This window comes from Saimiri boliviensis, chromosome 2, assembly GCF_048565385.1.
Source record: "Saimiri boliviensis isolate mSaiBol1 chromosome 2, mSaiBol1.pri, whole genome shotgun sequence".
NCBI classification, from domain to species: Eukaryota; Metazoa; Chordata; class Mammalia; order Primates; family Cebidae; genus Saimiri; species Saimiri boliviensis.
This window is the reverse complement of record NC_133450.1, coordinates 74,863,038-74,888,020: the sequence shown is the minus strand read 5'-3', so window position 1 is coordinate 74,888,020 and position 24,983 is coordinate 74,863,038. Positions and strand designations below refer to the sequence as shown.

At 35.7% G+C, this 24,983-nt stretch overlaps 1 protein-coding gene across 6 annotated transcripts in view; it reads right to left on the bottom strand.

The window, feature by feature from the left end:
- The window catches only part of DMXL2 (Dmx like 2), a 171,935-nt gene that overhangs the window by 134,679 nt on the left and 12,273 nt on the right, over positions 1–24,983 (bottom strand). For all 6 annotated transcript variants that reach the window (XM_074393600.1, XM_074393601.1, XM_039469087.2 and 3 more), the window contains exons 2-3: positions 5,992–6,117; positions 3,308–3,379 (exon numbers count right to left, since the gene is read on the bottom strand). In XM_074393600.1, coding sequence (XP_074249701.1) covers positions 3,308–3,379; positions 5,992–6,117 — 198 coding nt within the window. The remainder of the gene's footprint in view (positions 1–3,307; positions 3,380–5,991; positions 6,118–24,983) is intronic.

Sequence of the window (24,983 nt, the reverse complement as noted above, 5' to 3'; positions counted from 1 at the left end):
GAAAAAAGAAAAAGATGTTTTTAAAATAAAATCCCAAAACACTACCATTTTATCATTTTCTTCAACTTATGACCTCATGATCTGAAACAAACATGCAAATATTACACTATTATTTTCGTACACTGTTTTTAACATAACTTTCATTGGTTCTACTACTATTTATTCTACCATACTGAGCTCCTTGCCATGCCCAAACAAAGCAGGTTCTCTCCGGCTTCCTTCACGTCTATAAATACATTCCTATGTTTAGGATATCCTATTCCTCACGTCTCCATCTGCAAACTCTTATCCTTCCACTAAGATAAGCTAACTCATCATCTCAGCTATGAAGCCTTCTGTGACATCCTGGCAGCACCAAAAGCACTTTTACATTCTGCCATTATAACACAGATCACATAGAATTAGGATTTGTTTACATATCTGGCTCTCCCATTAAATTGCAACTGTGCAAGGGCAGAAACTGTGTCATAATATTTTTTGTTATCTTCAACATTTGTAATGGCTGGTACAAACATGTTAAATGTTTATTAACATAAAATAAATGCACATTAGAAAGAAATGCAAATTGTCATAATCACATGGAGTTGATGCCTAAAACTAGATTTATCTCAAAAGTCAACCAATTTGCACTATGTTGTATATACAATCCACAAATTTTATATCTGAATTTCAACCTATTTTCTTAATATTTTCATTCTAAAAGGTGATTTAAAGTTTAAAAGTCCTTTAAAAGACCTTTGCCATGAAATACAATCTTTAAGTAAACAAAAGTTTACATATTTCTTTGTAGTACATAAATATAAAATGTCCTTTTGTGAGAGGACATTTGTATGTTTTGCAAATGTCCTCTCACAAAAGGACACTTTATATTTATATAAAATTATGTTACCTTAGGCAAGCTATACGTTAATTGTTTGGCAAATAATAATTTTTAACTGGTAATACCCTTTGTTACAATATTTTAAGAATATTTAACAATTTAAAATTTTATGCAAGGTTTCTTGATTACTTTGAGGAAGAATTTTAAATTATAGCTGCAACCCAACAGTCTGGGAGGCCACAACAGACAGATTGCTTAGGGCAGGAATTTGAAACCCGCCTGAGCAACACAGCAAGACCCTCATCTGTATAAAAAATTTTAAAATTAGCTGGGCATGGTAGCGCACACCTGTAGTCCTAGCTACTCAGGAGGCTGAGGTGGAAGGATCACTTTAGCCCACAAGTTTCAGGATACAATGAGCTATGATCACACCACTGCATTCTAGCCTGAGTAACAGAGCAAGCCTCTGTCTCTAAAAAAAAAAAAATGTGTGTGTGTATCTCTACCTCTCTCTCTCTGTGTGTGTGTGTGTGTGTGTGTGTGGTGTGTGTGTGCGTGCGCGTGCGCACGCATCTGCAAACCCTGCACTTCATTATCCAAAAATAACTTTATACTGTATAATCAGAGAAAATGTTATTTTTAAACCCTACCACTGCTGGCCAAACAAGAATCACAACAGCACACTATTTTAAATACTGTTCAACAAATCTATTTTAGTGCAGTAATTAAGTAATTTCTAAAATTATAGACAGCCCTAATTTTTTTCCTTTAGTGTTCCTCAGAGTGTAATCTGTGGAGCAACTACCTTGAAGAAATTTGGGGAATGAGGCCTGGAAACCTGAATTTTTACTATTTTAGCTCTAGGTGACTCTGAAGTAGCCCAAAATTTGATATCCATTTCACAATACTATTACAGGGAAAGATTAATATTTTAATTTACACTGTTTATGGGGAATATAAAAATATAAAATATAAAAAGATATACTAAAATATATACATTTAACAAAAAATACCAAAACCATTTGCTTTAATGCATTTCACTTAAAAAAATACTTTAAAAATTACTTGTAAATATATACTTTCAGCATTCAAATTTAGCATTTGCAATTTTGATTATTTGTGAGTGATGGTGGAATTTTTAACGCATGCAATACTTTTTAAAGGGGTTAATCCTAACCACATTGGATTTTTTTTAATGTTAAGTAAGATAAATATATAATATAGTACCCAGTATGAATATGGATGATTCACATTGTGGTATGCTTAACCACTTAGCTGGTAAGTGAGCTTTTCTAAACTCCTAACTCCTTCATTTAGGCAACACTTAGGAGTAACTGATACATTCCAGATACTGCTCTACTACTGGGGATTCACCAGTGAAAAAAAGAAACAAAGCCTCCTACCCTTATGCACCTTTAGATAACATTCTAAATAGTAAACAATAAATAAATAAATGTTGCAAAAATAATTTTAAACAGAAAGTGGGGTTACAATTTTTTAAAGGGTGGTCAAGGTAAACCTCATTGACAAGGTATTATTGAGCAAAGACCTAAAGAATCTATGGGAGCTACCTCTGGAGATAACTGGAGGAAAAACATTCCTGACAAAGAAAACAACCAACACAAAGGTTCAAAGAGGGAAGGGTAACTGAGAAATACTAAAAATGCCAATGTGGTCGGAGTAGAACCATGAGCTCTGAGACATAGTAAGTGTGGTACTGAGTAGAAGGGAAGTTGTAGTCTACATTAAGACTTTTGCCTTTCTATCTGAAAGAAATATGGAGCAGCTGGGCTTGGTGGCTCATGCCTGTAATCCTAGCACTTCGGGAGGCTGAGGCAGGAGGACAGCTTAGCCCCAGGGTTCAAGACCAGCCTGAGCACCACTGGGAAACCCCATCTCCACAAAAAATTTAAAAATTAGCTGGCAATGGTGGTGCATGCCTGTAGTCCCAGCTAACTGGGAGGCTGATATGGAAGGATCACTTGACCCTGACAGGTTGAGGCTGCAGTGAGCAGCAATTGTGGCACTGCATTCCAGTCTAGGCAATGGAGTCAGACCGTTTTAAAAAAAAAAAAAGAAAGAAAAGAAAAGAAAAAAGAGAGAGAGAAATATGGAACCATTACAGAGCTTTAAGCAGAGAAATGTCATGATCTGCTCTGTTGAGACTAGAGACCAGGGGTTGAGGGCAACAGGAAAACAGATATCAGATAGAGATTAGTAATCCAGGCAAGAAATAACAGTAATTCAAACTAGAGTAGATCTCAATTAACACAGTAAATCTCAATTTGCAATATTCTAGAGACCTGAGTTTCTAAAAGCACTAGGGATATATCCCTAGTGAATTTAAGAATCCTACCATAAAGCACCAGACCAATTTTCACTGATACTCTAGTATGCTTTCAGCACTAGTTCCTAAGGAGCTTTTTATTAACATCACTTGGATGTTAACTAGATTCTAAAAGTATTCTATTATCCGTTAATACTTACACAATTTCTTTTATGAGAATTTATGCCCAAGGGCTCAAATATACAAACAGCATTACCATATGAAGCTGCAATCTAAAAAATAATAAATACAGCATTAATACCTAGAAAAGGTAAAATAAACATATCTTCCTTTTCATAATAATGTATAAACTAATTACATACAATATCTCAATACAGAATTCGTGGTTTATTTCCTTCCATAAATGTATCTTGAAGTATACTGGAGTTAAGAGTCTCTTCTCTGTTATCAAAAAATTCATCAGGCTTTATTTTACATATCAAATAGAAGGCTGACCTATTCAAAGAAATCATATTTTCCTAAAAATGTTATTGTTTCAGATAAAAATAACTATTAAAAAATACAAAAAAAAGAAAAAACACATTTTAAAGGCAAGCATCTTTGTCAGAAACTTTATAATCAGTGAAAATAATATAAAATCCATGAGAAAAGCATCAAATAGTAACAAGTCTTAAAAATATTTCAAATAAAATGGCCTAGTTATACGATCAAACAGAAGACACCAATTGGGACACCATCTAAAGGAAGGAATAGAAAAAACGGGCTCCAATGTGTGATATTCCCCTACCTGTGTCCATGTGTTCTCATTGTTCAACACCCACTTATGAATGAGAACATGTGGTATTTGGCTTTCTGTTCTTGTGTCAGTTTGTGACTCTAATATTCACTGTTTTAAAATTAAACATTAAATTTAAATATAAAAAAAGAAAAAATGGGCTAAGGAGAAGTCAGGGAGCCATCCACTGCACCTGGGGGAAAAGAGCTGATGCGGACATCTCCAGAGGACTGAAGCAAGAAATTTAGGAACCAGGAGTATTTTGTTCCAGGTCACATACCTGATAAGAAAAGACATAAATCCCTCCATTCCTAGAAACTACCAGCATCTGTTTTCCAATAATTTCTTAAAGGCTAGTTCCCAGTTCATACTCCTCTTGGTAAGAAGGAATTAACTACAGTGAAGAGACCAAAAACCATCCTTTATGACATCTCTGTACCCCAGTTAACCTTTAAAACTAAATTAGGTATATATTCTTGTAAGGTCTGACAAAAATATTCCCTGTGATTTGAAGGCACTGTCATGCCAAAAAGTGATTTTAACTCTTACCTAACATCTAACATTTTTTCCAAGAAAAAAAATAATCCACAACAGAAAGTTACTTCGAATAACATTTATGCAACAAATGTTGTGAATGATCCCATTCAACATGTCAATCAATGAATGAATAATTATAATAGACTAATACAAAGTCACCAATGTGAAAGTTATCACCACAAGGATTGGGGGATAAAACGACTAAAGAAAGATGCCAATAAAGACAATAACGATATTACAATTTTGCCTTATTTACATTAAACCAGGTCAAAAAAGTAGAAACACAAGTTACTCTGTTTCCCATGGTATGAATACCAATGTCTTACATAGTTTTTAAAAACCTTTACTCCCAGAGAATGTGTTCATTGCAATTATCACCAGCAATGACACTGAATTATTTACTAAAATTCACCTCTGACAACTATCATACAGCTCTAGGCAGGCTTAAGCTACCTTGCTTGGCCTAGAGAGAAAAGCAACAAAAAATTAACGAGAGAAATCCGACACTCTCCATGTTTTCTAAAATAAGTGTAATCAATGTTTGGGGTTGGGGGACCCAGGGAGCGGGGGGAATCAGAAAAGCAAGAAACAAGTATTAGGAAACACCAGGAAATCCAGTGTTTCAATACTACATCAAATGTATCACTGAATTGTCAAGTACTGATATATTTACACAAATATTAAGGCTTGATGCAAACAGTAGGATAGGGCAGGATAAATAGTACAATAAAGTAATCATAATTTATCATTCAGTACAAATTTGTATGATTACTATTTATCACCATAAATATTCTGATTTAACATATCCTTAATCAAATTTGTTACCCAATAAAGAACAATTTCTAGAACACTAAGATTGTTTAAACTGTTACAATAATTACAGGTAAAAACGTTATTTCTCTATTCTGGTAGAGGCATTCAACTCTGCTATATAATACTGGCCTTACTGAATTGCTGGAATATACAGCAAACATGCTATATTTACTTGACATGCAACCAAAATTTGATTATGTTTGAAAATTGTGTGGAGGGAGTACATATGATAAAATTTTAACGATTTCAAAATAAATCCTCCGTTTTAAAGCCTGAATGAACCATAAGACTCTTCACTCAACAAAAAAAATCTTTCGCTATATTAAGACTTTACAAAGCACTTGCTATATGACAACCATGATATTAGACATTAACAACTTGCTGAATTTCTTAATAAAACTTTGATGTTATAGTATGAGGAATATAAGGGGTGCTAGGTAGAGAATATAAAAGTTTACTTCCCCCTACTGGCCTAATGGCTGCTGGAAGTATTAACTGGCAGAGTATCAGTATGCACAGGATTGTAAGGCCTACAGATCTCTGAAGACAGCATACACTTGTAGAACAATTAACTATCAAATTATCAGTTTAATGGCACTTTATAATTTGTATAAAACCTATCACTATACAACTTCTATTAACAGCCACCAAGCAATACATAAGAAATTGTAGACAAGCTTTGCATAAAAGGATATGAATATTCTGAGATTATTAAACACATTTTTAAATGACATTTAGTAAAGAAATTAAATCTCTTACTCTTCCTTGTTGGTTAGAACACTCCACACAACTGACTTGGATGTTTCCATGCTTAGCACCAGGAATGATCTGTACACATTCAAAGTCATTTGCCAAAATAACGATATCACAGCCTGATCCATAGGCCTAAAAAAAAAAAAAAAAAAGGTTTACAATATATAAGATATGCAACTTTTGAAATCTTATTACATAATATTTTATCTTACATTTTATTGCCATTATAAAGTATACTTTGGCCACTTTACTAAGTAGTTAATTTAAGACTATCAGTTTCTAAATAAGAACATTAAATGTCACATAAAAAATAAACTGATGACACTCCATGCATTATCATTCAACAACTGTTACTAACAGGAAAAAGTTTCTTCCAGTTCTTAAATATGACAGTCTCTGTTCCTGCAGGTCATAAATCATTCTGTTTAGACTTTCTCTCCAAGGTTCATGTCAGTAAACCCTAAAATATAAAAGCTCCAACTAAAAATACTAAGACATCGAAGACTCCAACTGTGTTCCTGGGGTTCAAACCAGGCTTAAAAAAGATTGAGAAAGAAATCAGACTGGCATTTTCCAACACAATTCCACGTGCCTTAAAGAACTAGTTAAATAGATATAAACACCAAACACAGAATTACGTGCACTGAAGCACGGCTGAACTTAAATGCATCAGTGACCCAAATGAATCCATGACGTAGCCTGGCTCCATTACCCACCATCCATCCCAAATATCACCAGGCCTGAGGGAGAAAGGAAACCAAGTCAAAGTTGTTTTACCAAAGGCAAAAAAGTCAAATAAAACAGAAAATAAACTAACTTATGAAGAATATTGGGCAAATATCACTATATGGTCTGGAAAACAAACTACAACACAGAATTAAATTTTGGAAAATTCCCTTGTCCAACTGTAATGAGTAAAACCACATATTTCTTCCTGTTGCAACACTTCTTGCTGTATGCTATTCCTGTTTTGCAACTTTGTGAATTTTATGACAAATGGGTCAGACTGTGGGGACATTTTTTTCTTTCAAACTACTTACGATTAAATATTCAAAACAACCTAACAACCCAATTCTCAAACAAACAAAAGCCCCATTAAAAGATAAACATAAAACTTATGAAATAGTATTATCCTCACTGTTTCCACACCCTTAAGCAATATAGTTACAACCTACAAAATACAGATATCCAATAGCCAGGGCTGACATCTGATATCTTAATCAGTGACCCACGGCCTGAAGAGGTCCACATAAGGCTGCTAATGAAAGAGGGAAATGAAGATAGACTATACAGGAAGACAATGTTACTTCTACTGGTTACTAAAACTTCCAATGTTACAAAAATCCTGCTGTAACCACAATATAAAACATCTTCAACCACGTGTTTTATTTTTAGAAATCAAAAAGTTCAACAAAAGAAAAGCAGACAATTGTAAGCAAGAAAAATATAGAGAAATTCACTCACAGGAGGAAATGATCACTTATATTCTTATAGACAAGGCAGACTTGGTTATACTATGAATTTAGGAAAACCAAACTGAAAGGGAATATTGAGTCTATGCACAAGAAATGTTTGTATCACCATGCTAATCTTTAAAAGTATAGTATTAAAATAACAAAAATTCAAAATTTCCAAAGTGCCTTGTATCATTACCTCAGCAAAGTGGATTGATGGAAAAAGCACAGACTTTATCTAGTTTGAAATCATACACACAGTTTTCAATTTTGGTTATGCCATGCTGTGCTATCTTAAGCAAGTTAAGTTCCCTGAGCATTTCCTCATGGTAAAATTAAGCAAATAATACTTATCTCTTATGATACTTGGGAAAATTAAAATAGAAAATTTACATAGTCATTTAAGAAACAGAACGGTGCACCATGTCCCAAGTCTGGGCTAGGGACTGGGAACACCAAAGTACAAGACATGGTCCCAGTTACTCTAATGGAGAGATGACTAGGTAAATTACCAATTACAACTAAATGACAAACTGCCATGACAGAGACAGCCATGAAATACCAGAAGACAGCAGAGGTACTCAACAAATGTTGTTATCACTCTCTCTTTAATCTTTGCAACAAATCTGGAGGGTAGACATTATCATTGTATAAAGAAAAATCCAACTTTATTAATTTGCCCAAGAATACAGTTACTAAATGGAAAGTGTTCAAACTCAGGTCCCTACAATTCTTACATTCTTTTCCCTACATTATATATCAAAAAGACGTAATATATTCCAGATAAATATTAGTACACTTTGTTTCTATAAAGATGGGCCATCCCTAGCAACTGCTACTTAAGATAGATTCGCTCCTACGGTTCAGACACCAAAAAGGCTTTTTACTCTTCCCTAGATAACCATAAATGCCTGTTGTTTTCCAGAGGATATGTACTATACTCCATTTTTCTGATCCTGCGATAGTTCTTCAAATTGGCTACATCAAAATCACCTAAGAAACTTGTTAAAAACACAGCTTGCTCAGTCCCACTCCAGACTGTAAATTAAAATCTGCATGGGTAAAATAATTTGGCAATAGCTATCAAAATCTTAAATACAATATACCTTTTGATCAAATATTCCCTATTTTACCCTGTAAGTATACATAGAAAAGTTTGCCAAAATATATGTAGGATGTTCAGTTAGTGCCCCAGTATTTATGGTAGCAAAAACTGAAAATAATCATGCTACTCATCAGGGAATAGTTAAATAAAATACTGAATATCCACACACAATACCATACAGCTACTAACAGTTTAGAGGCTGGGTACAGTGGCTCATGCCTATAATCTCAATACTTTGGGAGTTTGAGAATAGCCTGGGAAACACGGTGAGACTTCATCTCTACAGAACATCAAAAAACTAGCTGAGCATAGTGTCATGCACTTGTAGTCCTAGCTACTCAGGAAGCTGAGGTGGGAGTATTACTTAAGCCCAGGAAGTCAAAGCTGCAGTGAGTTCTGATTGCACCACTGCACTCTAGCCTGGGTGACTAAGTGAGACCCTGTCTCAAGGAAAAAAAAAAATACCAAGTTTAGAGACCATTGGTTTGAAATGGTCTCAAACCCCTTATCAAACTAGTAATTCCCATCAAAATGAACAACTTATGTCTAGTGCTAATTTACTGTTTAACCAGAGTTAGGCAATGTCTACCATTTTATATAATAATCATGATTAATGCTAAAAAGAAGTCTCTTAAATTATTGCATGCTAACAGCTTGAAAAAGTACAGAGGGCCATTCTCTAAGGAGTCTAATGCATAAATAACCGAAGTCTGGAAGAAAAAGGGATTCATATAATCAGTTACTACTGAATCACATGCATTCTATAACTGAGGGCCCATGAGATTTTAGTGACCTTAAGGCATGTTTAAGGTCTGTCTGGTTCCCACTATACTGAATTGTTCTTCGGAGCAAGGATCTTACCTTGTCCTTGTTTGCCACAGTAGTCCCAACACCTAGCACATAGGCAACCCTCAATAAATAGATGTGTAATAAATAAAAATATTAAAATTCTTCCTAACATAACATCTGGTTCTAGAAGTCTAAGTACCTAGAAACTTAGTCAAAGAACATGGAATTGAAACACTGACACTGCCTTGTTGCTAATAATTTGGTCAACCTAACCTCATAGGCTTAAGAAAAGAAGGAGAGACTGACTGATTTTCCAGTATCAACTGATTTAACAGTATCAACAAATGTAGATCTACTAGAAAAGAATCTACCTAAGGCTTCCTTAATAATCTACCATTTACTGAATAGCTACTATGATCAAGCAATTTTTTAGGGTCTCTACAAAAATTATCATTATCTTCACAGGTCTGTTTTTGAAGATGGAGAAACTGAGGCCCAGAAAGGCTAAGTAATTTGCCATAGTTCACAGAATGAGGATCATCTCCTTCATTGTAAAGTTCCTGCTCTTTCCACTGCATCACCCTACCTCTACTCCATGAGGATCTTGTCAGTGCTAGGAGTGTGTTCATCTTTTTAATCCCAGTTAACATACCACATGATGGAGCACACACTAAGAACTCCATAAAAACCAACAGCTGAGATGACTTATACAAAATCTGTAATTTACTCAAAAGATTCCCATTCTCTCAATTTCAGAGAGATCAAAAATGATTTTGCTCAATTCTTCTTTTTCAGAATCTAGTTTTACCAGAGGAAGAATTTACAGCACAGGAGGAAAAGTGGGTGCTCATTAAGACTGCAAATTCTAAATTGACCCCAGAGAATATGGATGTGGGCTCCTTTGCATTAGATAAATGAAATATTTCTAAGCTAAGTATAAACTAACTTCTTCACATGTGGGAGATAGGCCACAGGATTATTATAGGGAGGCAAGGAGAAGGACAGCAAGCCTTTTCTGGAGAAATGGAATCCCTTAACCGTATTATCCCTCTTCAGATTCTTTGTAGAGCTGGCCTGTGCCAGAGCACAATATACCAGTGTCCTGCTCTTCTAACAGTACTGATCTATAAAACACTTTATCTCAAAGTCAAGGATATGGTTCAGCCCCTACACACAGAGAAGGCCCAAGAAAAGAGGAAGCAACTTAGGAATAATTGCTTTCCTTCCATTCATGCGGGAGGATTTGTTTTATAAAAGGACTAAAGGGTTTCTATGATGATAAAGAATGATTAGCTGATATTAGCAATTCATAACTAAAAGACAATTCTGTAGCATAAGCTCTTACATCCAAGAAAACTTTAAAATATTAACCCTCACTTGTTATAATCCTATTTTTAGAGACGAAATTCATCCTATTAGGAAAGAAAAGAGTATTCTCTGCTTTGAACATTGAAACTAACAGTTTTCAACCTGAAGTCTAATAGCCATGTCATAGATGGCCTCAGTATGTCTCTGACCTCTGAAAAATTTTATTTAAAGTTCTGCAACTGTGTTTATTTCCTTTGCTGTAGTATTATTACCACAATAAAGATACTGCTGCTTTCTTTAGAGCTGGGGTCCCCAATTCCTACCACCAGTCCGTGGCCTGTTAAGAACTAAGCCTCACAGCAGGAGGTGAGCAGTGGGTGAATGAGCATTACTGCCTGAACTCCACCTCCTGTCAGATCAGCAGTGACATTAGATTCTCATAGGGGCACAAGCCCTATTGTGAACTGTACATGCTAGGGATTTAAGTTGCACGCTCATTATGAAAATCTAATGATACACATAATGTGCTTGAATCATCCCGAAACCATCCCTCTCCATCACCCCTTGCTATAGAAAGTAAACTGTCGGGCCAGGCGCGGTGGCTCAAGCCTGTAATCCCAGCACTTTGGGAGGCCGAGACGGGTGGATCACAAGGTCAAGAGATCGAGACCATCCTGGTCAACATGGTGAAACCCCGTCTCTACTAAAAATAAAAAAAAAATTAGCTGGGCATGGTGGCACGTGCCTGTAATCCCAGCTACTCAGGAGGTTGAGGCAGAAGAATTGCCTGAACCCAGGAGGGGGAGTTTGCAGTAAGCCGAGATTGCGCCATTGTACTCCAGCCTGGGTAACAAGAGCGAAACTCCGTCTCAAAAAAAAAAGAAAGTAAACTGTCTTACACAAAACTGGTCCTTGGTGCCAAAAAGATTGGAAATGGCTGCCCTAGAGGGTTTAACGTCCTCATGAACAATGCAAAGTTTGAGATCATTGACAACTACTGACAGATGCATCTAAATTTAAAAGACAAAAAAGGCACTGATAAATCAAGGAGTATCAAGCATGTTGAGAGGTTTTTTAATATCCAGTGTTGAGGCATAATGCCTCATTCGATCTTCTCTAAATTTAGTTTTATATATAATTGACTTAACTACATTATTTTCAGAAAGAAAACTAATATTCTAATCACACAAACACTTCTAATTTCTCAAATTTCTTCTATGTCTCAGATAAATTGAAGTGGAGAGTAACAAAATGAAAACTTTTAAAAAACTTACACAAACTTGATATTTCCTATGAAACTATAGCATATAATAGATTGATTACATTGGCATTTACCATAGAATAGTTGGATGTTTTAACATCCTGGAAGTTACAGGGTCAAAGTTCGAGATCATTGACAACTACTGATACGCATCTAAACTTCAAAGACAAAAAAATAAAAATAATTTAAGTACAGCGTACTGAAGGCCTGTATCCTAGGCTACACACTGGGGACTTGTTCCTCTGACCCTTGCCTAGGGGAAAGTCCCCGGACCTCGGGCAGAAAGTGCCGCGTGCCAGGGCGCGTAGACTTTCCCCGCCTCCCACTGTAAAGCCCGCCAAGAAGCACGTCCCGCTGAGCCGCGTGGTGCGGGGGCGTGGTCAGCTACTCTAGTTACGCAAGCAGTGCCTCTCGGCGCACCAACCACACGGGGCTCATTCTCAGCGCGGCGGTTTTTAAAAAAATTAATTTAAAAAAAAGAGAAAAAAAATAATTAAAAAAAAAACAACTTGATAAACCAAGGAGTATTAAGGTTGAGAGGTTTAACAAAGTACTGTAATCTTACCAAGAATACTATACCAAGAGTGTTACTATTAAACTCTCCCCTCTCCCTGGGAGTGAGTTTTGATCTATATGTCTACTCTTCTACAGATGAAGGCACATTTTATTCAGAGTTAAAAAAATAATTACAAGGAGGTATACCATTTATTAAAAACCTATTGGGTGACAGGTATTATACTATTTTTATTCCATATTCCTAATCTTTCTTTCAAGACTGCAACAATCCTAGAATTTGGTTATTAATCCCATTTTACTATTTTTGAAAATGGAATTTCACAGGATTTAATCAAATTCCTAAGACACAAGATAAATACATGACTGTAATTCAGACTCAGCCCTCTTTACACTGTTTTTTTCACTTTACTAATGATGTTTTTCTGTCGTTTTTCTGTTGCTCAAATTTTTTGCACTTTTGGTTAATTACATTTAAATTCTCCATTTCTATTGTGATCTTTCCTCCATAAACAAAAAAACTAATAGGAAGACAGGGTTGTCTAGGCTTTGATGGTTATCTGGTTGTACCAAGAGATCTTATAGAAAGAGTCTTAAGGGGCCAATGCTGACACACGAAAAAATCTTAAAATCAAGAGGACAATGCACAGATTAACATAGATTTCCCAAGAAAACACCCATTTCCTCTCTTCATTTTTGTCACCTAATTATAATCCTCTTTATGATATTCTCAGAATTATTAATTTCTAAAAAGGACAAACAGCTTTCCTTATTGAATATGTTCCTAATTAAGGAAAAAATGTCCTAAGTCACATACCCACTGAAATCATGTACAAGGTAAATAAAGCACATAAAATGTTTAATTTTAATGTTCTCAGTAACAAGATTTTCAGAGGAAATAACACATACACTAAATTTTAAAATTAAATAAGAAAATGAAGTCACCTTCTCATCCTGTTCACCCTTCTTACCCCTCTCCTCCTCATTCCCAGAAAGCAATTACTTAATAATTGCCTATGAACTTTTCCTGAAATGTTCAAGATATAAAAGCATTATTTTTTACAAACCTTTCTTTTTTTAAACATAAATGGGATCATGTTATATACAGTTCTGCCATTTCTTTTCCACTTAGTAACAATGTATCTTGAAGAACTTTCTACATCTGCAAAGAGGAAATTAATTCATTCTTCTTAATAGCTGCATAGTATTAATATTTCATTTTGTGGCTTTGCCATAATTAATTTCGGTTGTTTCCAGTCTTTAACTATTTCAAACAATGCTTCAATGAAAATGTATGTATATGTGATATATGCACATGTGTCCAAGAATCCCTACAGAAGAAATTCTAAGATATAATACGCTGGATCAGTGATTAAAATTAATTGCTACTGCAAGTTGCCTTCCAAAAAGATTATAGCCCCCATGTGTATAAAAGTACCTATTTCTCCACTTCCTCACTAACCCCAATCATTATCAAATGTTTTAATCTTTCCATTCCAACAAAACCTGACATCTCCCTGTTGTTCTAACTTGTATTTTTATTAGAAGGAAAGGAAAGCATCTTCTCACATATTTATCAGCCATTTATATTTCTGTCTGTCAACTGACTATTCATATTATTGGTCCACTTGTCTTTCTGCAATTTTCACACCTACAAACCAACGCTTACCATTATGAACTCCTGGCCAACACTACCACTGCCAACCCCAAGACAAATAAAATTCCTACCCTTCAGATATAAGTTCACACTATAGTAAGAAAAGCAGGGAAGGGGTAGCATTTGAATAAGTTCTTTAGTCCACATGATTGAAAACACACTTTACTGACATGATTCAGTTATCCTAACTGCCAAAAGTACACTCGAGAGTGCTGAATGACCAAAATAAATACATGAAAAAGGAACTAAACAGTACAAAGAAAGCTTAGAGCAAAAAAGTTTAACCTAAGTCAATGATGAGTATAGAAATGTCAGAAATAACCTAATAATGACTGCTTGTGTGGTAATCAAGGGGACTGGGACTGTTCCTCTTAGAAACAACTCATATCAGAAAATGCAAAATTAACAAAATTTATACAAGTGACAGTAGAAAAAAACAAAGCTGTGGGTGATATGTTGAGGGAAACATAAGACAAAGCTTGACTAAAATTTGTAAAAACAAAAATCTATGGCCAGAAGAAAAAAAAAAAAACAGAAAACTTAAGAAAATATTATGAGTAAGTGGTAAAAGACAAAATGATTTCAAATTTCTTCCTAACTACTCCAAAACAGCAACTGGCCTACAAGAAATAACTTTCTTTATAAAAATAAAATTTTGGCTGGGCGCAGTGGCTCACACCTGTAATCCCAGCACTGTGGAAGGCCAAGGCAGATGAATCACAAGGTCAAGAGATCAACACCATCCTGGCCAATATGGTGAAACCCAGAGTCTACTAAAAATATAAAAATTAGCCAGGTGTGGTGGTATGTGCTTCTAGTCCCAGCTACTCCGGAGGCTGAGGCAGGAGAATAGCTTGAACCCATGAGGCGGAGGGAGCCGAGATCACACCATTCCACTCAGCAAGACTGTCTCAAAAAAAAAAAAATCTAAACTTAGACTTTTAAAAGAACAAGTTTTAATGTTACTGAAAAAACTAGCCAATTTTGATAATTTACTAATAGATGGTACCATAATAGACTTCTAAGTACTAATCTAAAGAGAAACAGATACTTGCAGTTCAAACTAAGTCTATTTATATACCTCTGATAAAGAAGAAAAATGTATTTTTGCTTGCCGGTGCTAGTAACATCTGAAAGAAAAATTAGACCTTGAAAAGTAAAATATGCAATAATTGTTTGCTTTAATTAACCACTGTAAAACCAACTCTATCTCCAGCTTGCCTGCATTCTCAATAAAGGTAGATCTGGAAGTAGAAATCCAAAATCATACCCCTTATATTTTATATGTCAGTGCTAAGAATAACTATTTTAATAACTTTTCTATGTCAGTACTAAGAATAAACTATTCAAAGTATTCACTGTCAAAAATTTCTAAAAAAAAAAAAAAAAAAAAAATCTCTAAAAAAAAGGCCCAGTAATACTATAAAAAATCAGCCCCATGGCCTGGCCAACATATACAAAAACCTAGTTACCTTTTGGCTTCAGATTTATTTTCAAAAGCTTGGAGTATGTAACAATTTGCTTTGTCAAAAATAACAAAGTAAAAGGCTACTTTTTAACATCTACTTCTAAAGAAATAAAAAGCATATTTTTAGACATTATAAATACAGAAACTACTTTAAGTGACCCAATATTGTGTTTTGGGTTTTTTTGTTTCTTTTGTTTTGTTTTTTTGAGATGAGATCTCACCCTGTCTCCTAGGCTGGAGTGCACTGGCACAATTTTGGCTCTCTTCAACCACTGCCTCCCAGACCCAAGCAATCCTCCCACCTCAGCCTCCCAAACAGCTGGGACCACAGATGCAAGCCACCACACCTGGTTAATTTTTTGTATTTTTTTGGTAGAGATGGGGTTTTATCATGTTGCCCAGGCTAGTCTTGAACTCCTAGGCTCAAGCGATCTGGCCAGGAGTGCTGGGATTACAGGCCTTATCCTCCTAAAGTGCTGGGATTACAGGTGTGAGCCACCACACCCAGCCACAGTACTGTTTCTCAATTTGTTCTTAACACATTTTACATTTGAAAGTTTTAAAGTTAATTGTATATTATGTCACATAAACCAATATTAACAGGTAACATTTATAACAACTTAAAATTATTTTTTAACTATTAGAAATTTCTGGAAAACCATAAAATATAAATGTTAATATTTTGAGGGAGATGGCTGTAACAGCATGCCAAAAATTTTGCTCAAATAGTATGATTGAACTATTAAATTGTAATTAAACTTCCAACACCTTCAGCATGTTGGAAAAAGGATATTCCTGAGAATCTAGAGAAAAATAACACTACAACAATGGGTACATCACAATCTTCCTATAGATGTTTCCTTCAGGAGCCAAATGAAAGATTTTGGCTAGATCATTTACGACCCCTTTTTCACACTGTAATTCATAGCTGTACACAAATTTGCTTCAAAAAGTCTCTGAAAGATTAAATAATCCAGTATGCACTATTTTACATACAGCCCTAGGTAAGTGGCCACAGTATGTTCTTTACTTTGTGATGTTTCCCCTCCTCAGAGGGGAGAATTGAGAATTTACATAATGGTGCAATAAACATCTTAATACTAATTGTAATCTTTGTTTGCATGTGAGGTCAGAATTAAGAGGATGGTCCAGAATAATGACTTATGACTAACATCCAGCTGGAAATGATGGTGGCTAATAATCAGCTGGAAAAGATGAGCTAGCCCAATCAAAGTCTACTCTGGGAAATGTAAACCAAAAGACTCTTTCACAGAAGAGTGGAATAAAAAGTCATGCATACTCAGGAATAAGGCAACTATTAAGAATCTGGTCCAACTTGAAGAGGAACTCACAAGTTTCAAAAGCACATAGATCAGATACCCAAACACAATAACTTATGAGAAAACAAGTGCATAAAATCCCTAAGAGAAAGCAGTTGATATTACCAGCTTTCTAGTTCCAATTACTCTGAAGTCCAATCACACTTCCTTGATGGCTTACTGTATGTGTTAAAATAAACCTTGCTCTTACTTCTGTACATTTGTCCCTTGCCCTGACTAGAAGCAAAACTGGTACAAAGATTAGGGATATACAGAGCAAGGCTTCAAAGAAAATGTGGATTCGGCCATGAAATTAGGGTAAGGAGTGCAATGAGAATGCTGGGATGCAAAGAGAGCAAAAAGGAAGTATACAGTGATAGCAGTTACTAAAGTTAACTGCGATCACTTGGAACCCAGAATATGTGATTGCAAGACTTCTGAGCATTAGTTAGCTAAATGTACTTTTTTCAGCCTCTATTAAAGAATAGAAAAAGCAATGAGCCAGAGTATGATACAGCATCAAACCACAGAGCTTTTCTGGAAAATAACTTGGTATTATGAATTAAGAGAGTTACATAGAGTTTTTTGATTCAGTAAGACTATTTTCAGGACTTGATCCTAAGAAAACGACCTCACATGCAAACAAAGATTACAATTAGTATTAAGATGTTTATTGCACCATTACGTAAAGTAATAAAAAAGGGAACAGGCCGGGCGCAATGGCTCACGCCTGTAATCCCAGCACTTTGGGAGGACGAGACGGGTGGATCACGAGGTCAAGAGATCGAGACCATCCTGGTCAACGTGGTGAAACCCCGTCTCTACTAAAAATACAAAAATTAGCTGGGCATGGTGGTGCATGCCTGTAGTCCCAGTTACTCAGGAGGCTGAAGCAGGAGAATTGCTTGAACCCAGGAGACGGAGGTTGTGGTGAGCCGAGATCGCGCCATTGCACTCCAGCCCGGGTAATGAGCAAAACTCCGTCTCAAAAAAAATAAATAAATAATAAAATAAATAAAAAATAAAAAAGGGAACAATGTAAACAAGACATAATAGAAAAATTATGCTTTATCATGTCAAGCATATTGTCCATCTTATTCACAGGCCTTTCTAGAGAAAAGTGTCCCATCTACAGTCCTTCTGAAAGAGCAATGCTGCCAGACTACATGGTCAACACCCACAGCATAAAACTGACTGAATAAGGGTTGACACTTGATTCCAAAGACCAGGAATTTAATACCAAAAGCTATAGGCTGGCCAGCAAACTATGATGTGGTCTGGCTTAAAAGAGTGAATTGGGCCAGGTTCTACTCCCTAATTATTCAATTAGGAAAAGCAAGACATGTAGCAAGTAGTAACAGGGACTAAAGCCAAAATGGCTTTAGGTACACAGAGGCCAGAGCAGTCACTGTGATTCTCATACAAGCCAGTTTTAATAGACCCAACACAAAAAGAGGCACAGACACTGTAAGAGATCACAAAGCCCATTAGAAAGAGGAATCAGTCCACAGGAATGAGTCCCTGATAATTGAGGCTCAACTGTACTACAACTTGTGTTACAAGATTCTTAGAAGATCTGTCTTCTATTCCCTTTTCTATATCGTTACAATAAATTTCCCATTACTAAGGTAATCTGCCTTGACTAGTTCCATTTTAGCTCTTTTTTTTTTTAAGAGATGGGGTCTCACTATGCTGGCTGGACTCAAACTCCTAGGCTCAGGTGATCCTCCCACCTCAGCCTCCCAAGTAGCTGGGACTACAAGCAAACCACTGCACTCAACTTCAATTTTAACTATTTGTAACATAATAACTGCTAAGCATTAAGTCAACAAATGTCTACTAACCATCTCAAATGATCATAACCCAGGCCTACAATAATCCCTGGAGCCCCAACAGGACAGAGATACAGTTTATAGCCACTCTCAAGATCAAATTAGAGGACAATGCAACAATTTGGTGTTTTAAGAAACCTTTTGCAACCTCAAGGTTAGCAATACATTTTCCTCTAAATGTATTCATCTGAATTCTGCCTTCTAAAGTATGTATTGTCCTGTCTTGCACATCTCTAATCTACTTAGAGTTTTGGCTCAAGGAATGGGAAAGGAGACTCTTAATGTTCAAAGAAAGGGACACAAAATTCTCCCTTTATCTTTTTTGTTTTCTCTATTTTCTCATATCCCAGCCCCCGAAAAATCCCAGTTCTCCGATGAGCTATGATCCCAAGAGAATAGGATGGATCCAAGTTACTCTTTTTCTTCTCTACAGCTACTCTGGCACTGAATACAGGCAGGTACAATCACAGGAAAGCAACTGGTTTTCCAGCCACAAAACCACAAAGGGGAGCCCCAGGAAACTAGGAAGTACCAGGAAAGTCACAGAAAGAGGAGTCTGGAAAGGCAATTCAATAAACTTGCTTGTAAATTCCTGGGTTCATCCCCAGGCTGCCTAAGCATGATCCTAGCTTAAAAAGCCAAGCAAAGACATCGAGAACCACCTTGAGACCACTGCCCAGGTCCCATACTGGCCACTAAGTTGCACACCACAGGATAGAGTATATTCAACTAGCACTGCAAAGGCTTTGAAAATAGAATTGACATGGAAACTATAATACATACAAAGTTGGTCAAACCTTTCTGCCTGAACCCAACCAAGTCTAATTCCTGCTAAAACAAAAATATCAAGAGTCTCCATAGGATTTACACAACACCCAGAGTTGCATAATGTAATATTTTTAAATGTCCAGTCACAATACAGAATTACTCACAAAGAACTAAGAAAAATCTCAACTTGCAAGACAAAAGACAATCAAGACACAAATGCTGAAATCAACTGACAAAGATGTTAAAACAGCTAGCAGAAAAACGTTTGAAGAGTGTGAGCACTCCCAAATCAGTAATGTTGGCTTCCATCTTAATCAATTAGAAAAAGAAGAGCAAAGCAATTCCAAAACACATAGAAGGCAGAAAACGATAAAAAAGCAGAAATCAGTGACACAACCAAAAAACAAGAGTGAATATGAATGAAATCAAAAAATCAATTAACATAAAAACTTCAATAAGACAGGCAAAAAGACACAAATTACCAATATCAATAAAAGAGATAGCACTACGAACCCTGCACACATTAAAAGCATAATAATGAAATGTCATAAACAATTCTATACATAAATCTCTAAAACTGAAACAGATCAAATAGACTAATTCCTCTAAAACCAAAAACAGTAAAAAATACACCCAAGCTGAAATATATTACTAAAATAGTCCTTTAACTATTAATTAAATTAATGTATAGTTAAAACCCTTCTGAAAAAGAAAACTCCAGGCTCAGACTGTTTCACTGGTAAATTCTACAAACATTTAAAGAAGAAATGACACCAATTCTACTAAATCCTGACAGAAAGTAGAAAAGAACAAAATACTTCCAAACTCATGAAGCTAGTATTACAGTGATACCAAAACCAGACAAAAACATACAAGGGAAAAAAATAGATTAATATTCTTAATGAACATAGATGTAAAAGCACTCAATAAAATATTAGTAAATCAAATCCCACCACAAATAAAAACAAAAATATACCATAACAGAGTGGGGCTTATACTGATACTACAAGACTGATTCAATTTTCAAAACCCAATCACTGCAATCCACACATTAATAATTTAAAGAAAAAAATATATAATCATACTAATGCCTACAGAAAAAGCACTTGACAATATTCAAGATTCCTTTATGATAAAAAAAAAAAAACTTTCAGCAAACAAGGAACAGAAAAGAATCTTCTCAGCCTTCCAAAGGGCATCTATTAAAAAAAAAAAAAAAAACTAGTACTGCAATAAGGCCCGCCCCCCCCCAAAAAAAAAAAAAACCAGAAAGAAAGAACACATATAGATTGGAAAGGAAGAATCCAAACTGTCTAATTTGCAGCTAGTATGGATATCTACATTGAAAATCCCAAGAAATTTACAAAAAAATCCTAGTGCTAATAAGGTCACAGGATACAAAATCAACAGAATTTCTGTCTAGCCATGAACAACTGAAAAAAATTGGAAAATAAAATGTTTAAAAATACACAATTTTAACATAGCTCTGAAAAATTAAATACTTCTAACAAAGCATGTAACAGATCTATGTGCATAAACACTGATGAAAAAATCAAAGAAGAGCTAAATAAATATAGACATATGTTCATAATTAAAAGACTCAAGATGAAGAAGTCAATTCTCCACAAATTGATCTACAGATTTAAAAGAAAGGCAATTGGAGGCCGGACACAGTGGTTCATACCTGCAACCCCAGCACTTTGGGAGGCTGAGGTGGGCGGATCATGAGGTCAAGAGATCGAGACCATCCTGGCCAACATGGTGAAACGCCGTCTCTACTAAAAATACAAAAATTAGCCAGGCGTGGTGGTGGGTGCCTGTAGTCCCACTTACTAGGGAGGCTGAGGCAGGAGAATTGCTTGAAACTGGAAAACAGAAGTTGCAGTGAGCTGAGATCCTGCCACTGCACTCTAGCCTGGCAATACATCGAGACTCTGTCATTAAAAAAAAAAAAAAAAAAAAAAGGCAATCAAGTTCCCAGCAGGATTTTTTTTGTAGTTATAAACAAACTGATCCTAAAATTTAAATGGAAAGGTAAAGGAACTAGAATAATTAAAACAACTGTAAAAAGAGAAAAGCTGAAAGAATCACACTGCCCAATTATAAGACTTATTATAAAGACAGTAGTATTGTGGCAAAGGGACCGACACACAGATGAGTGGAACAGAATAGTCTCCAGAAATAGACCCACAAAAATACAGTCAAATGATTTTATACAAAGGTACAAAGGAAATTCAATGGAGAAAGGGCAGCTTTTCCACAATCAGTGCTGAAACAACTGGACATTCATATAACAAAAAAAAAAAAGTCTAATCTGATACTTTATACAAAAATTAACTCAAAATGAATCATAGGATCTAAATTTAAAACACAAAAAGGTTCATGGAATATACAAAAAACATCTTAGCATGATACCAAAACCAAAGAAAAACAGTGCAAGAAGAAAAAAACATATAGATTACCATTCTTTTTTTTTTTTTTTTTTAAAGAGTGTCTCACACTGGAGTGCAATGGCGTCATCTCAGCTCAATGCAACCTCCACCTCCTGAGTTCAAGAGATTCTAGTACCTTAACCTCCCATGTAGCTGGAACCACAGGTATGCACCACCATGCCTGGCTAATTTTTGTATTTTTAGTAGAGACAGGTTTTCACCACGTCAGCCAGGCTCGTCTCAAACTCCTGACCTCAAGTGATCTGCCTGCCTCGACCTCCCAAAATGCTGGGATTATACGCATAAGCTACCACATCTGTCCCATATAAATTAATATTCTCAATGAACATAAATGTAAAAACACCCAAAGAGCTAAATATATATATATACATACATATATTTTTATACATACATACATACATGCATGCGTATGTCCATTGCAGCACTATTCACAACTGCAAAGACATGGAATCAACCTAGAGGCCCATCAACAGTAGACTGGATAAAGAAAATGTGATACACATATGCCATGGAATACTATGCGGCCATAAAAACAAGATCATATTCTTTGCAACAACATGGATGTAGTTGGAGCCATTATCCTAAATGAACCAAGGCATAAACAGAAAACCAAATACCATATATTCTCATTTATAAGTGGGAGCTAAGCAATGAACAGCTTTGTGAAGATACAAAGAAGCGACAACAGACACCAGAGCCCACTTAAGGGTGGAGGGAGGGAGGAGGGTGAGGATGAAAAAACTACCTATCAGGAGCTATACTTATTACCTGGGTGACAAAATGATCTATACACCAAACCAAGTGGTACACAGTTACCTGGATAATGACCTGCACATATAGTCCCAAAACTAAAACAAAAGTTTAAGAAAGAATACCAAAAAAAAGGCTTTTATAGACAAACAAAATGCAACATTACAACACCAACAGATTCACACCAAAGGAAATTCTAATGGAGATTCTCTCGGAAGAAGGAAAATGTCTCCAATGGAATATGAGAGAAGAAGGAAGAAACAAAGAGCCAAGTTACTGTAAATAAGCGCTGACTGTGTAAAATAAGAATGTCTTACAGGGTTATAAAAACAGACTTACCACAGAAGTGAGTATTATAAGCAGGGAGTTAAAAAGCAATTCAAAGTTTCTTGAATTGTCTAGAAGGAATGTAAACCCTCATAAAGACTTCAATAAGTGAAATGATAAGAATGCATGTTGTAATTTCTAAACTATCAAAAGAATAGAAACAGAACATGGAGTTTTAGGAATGGAAGGAAAAAAACTGAATGAAAAAGAATAGTCATTTCAAAAGACACAAGGAAGGAGAAAAAGGGGAGCAAAGAACAAAAAGGAAAAAATAAAAAGCACATAGTAAGATGGTAAATTTAAACACAAACATGTCAGTAATTATATTAAGTATAAATGAAATGAAAGTTCTAGTTAGCACAATTGTCAGGCTGTATTTTTAAAACTCCAACTATGTTATATAGTCATATGCCACATAAAAACATTCCAGTCTACAAAATATCCAGTGTACAATGGACCACACATACACCATGATGGCGGTCCCATAAGATTATAATGCCATATTTTTACTGTACCTTTTCTACATGTTTAGATACACAAATACTTACCATTGTGTTATAAGTGACTACATTATTCAGTACAGTTAACAGGCTGTACAGCTTTGTAGCCTAGGAGCAACAGGCTATACCACATAGCCTAGGTTATGTTCCAGGCTATCAGCCTGGCCAACATAGTGAAACCCCGTCTCTACTAAAAATACAAAAATTAGCCAGATGTGGTAGCACATGCCTGTAATTCCAGCTACTTGGGAGGCTGGGGCGGGAGAATCACTTGAACCCAGGAGGCAGAGGTTGCAGTGAGCCACTGCACTCTAGTCTGGGTGAAAAGTGTGAAATTTTGTCTAAAAAAAAAAAAACAACAACAACAAAAACAAAAACTATTTAGGTTTGTGTAAGCACACTCTATGATGTTTGCACAACAATGAAATCGCCTTACAATATACTCAATGCATCTCCATTGTCAACCAATGTATCACTGCATTTACAAATACTTAGGAGTTCATGGTTTTAAAAAAATAGCTTTGTAGAATGCAGAGAATGTAGATACTGGAGGAAAGCTTACATTTGAAATTAATGTATCAGAAAAAAAGGCAAAAATGAGCTAAGCATTTATCTCAACAACTAAAGAAAAAACAGCAAAATTATCAATGTAGAAGGAAATAAGGAAAAACATTAATAAAATAGAAAATACATATATGAGAGAGAGAAGTGGTAAAGCTAAAGGTTCTTTAAAAAAAGATTAATAGGCCGGGCATAGTGGCTCAAGCCTGTAATCCCAGCATTTTGGGAGGCCGAGGCGGGTAGATCACGAGGTCAAGAGATCAAGACCATCCTGGCCAACATAGTGAAACCCCATCTCTACTAAAAATACAAAAAAAATTAGCTGGGCATGGTGGCGTGCACCTGTAGTCCCAGCTACCCGGGAGCCTGAGGCAGAAGAACTGCCTGAACCCAGGAGTCAGAGGTTGCAGGGAGCCGAGATCACACCACTGTACTGCAGCCTGGCACCTGGTGAAAAAGCGAGACTCTGTCTCAAAAAAAAAAAAAAAAAGATTAATAAAGTTGATAAACCACTTTTGAAGAAAAAGGGAGAAGAACAAATAACCAATGGCAGTAATGACAAAAGAAGTAACAGAGATGCTGCAAACCTAAGACGATATTAAGAGGCTGCTGTGAACAACTTTATAATTACAGATTGGAAAATCTACACGAAACAGAATTAGAAAAATAACTATCCAAAACTCATTCAAGAAAAAAAAAGAACAGTTAAACATTCTCAACTCAGTAATAATATAAGCTTCCTCTATGAGGACTCAGTCCAACTTACCAAAATGTTAAACGGGGTTATCTCTGGATTATCCCATTATAAATGATTTTCTGTTTCTTCTGCATTTTTCCAAATTATCTAAAAGGGCATGTGTTACTTTTTACATTGCAGGGTGGGGTGGGCGGGAGGCTGAGGACCGAGAGCTTTGGGTTCCAGTCTTAATTCTG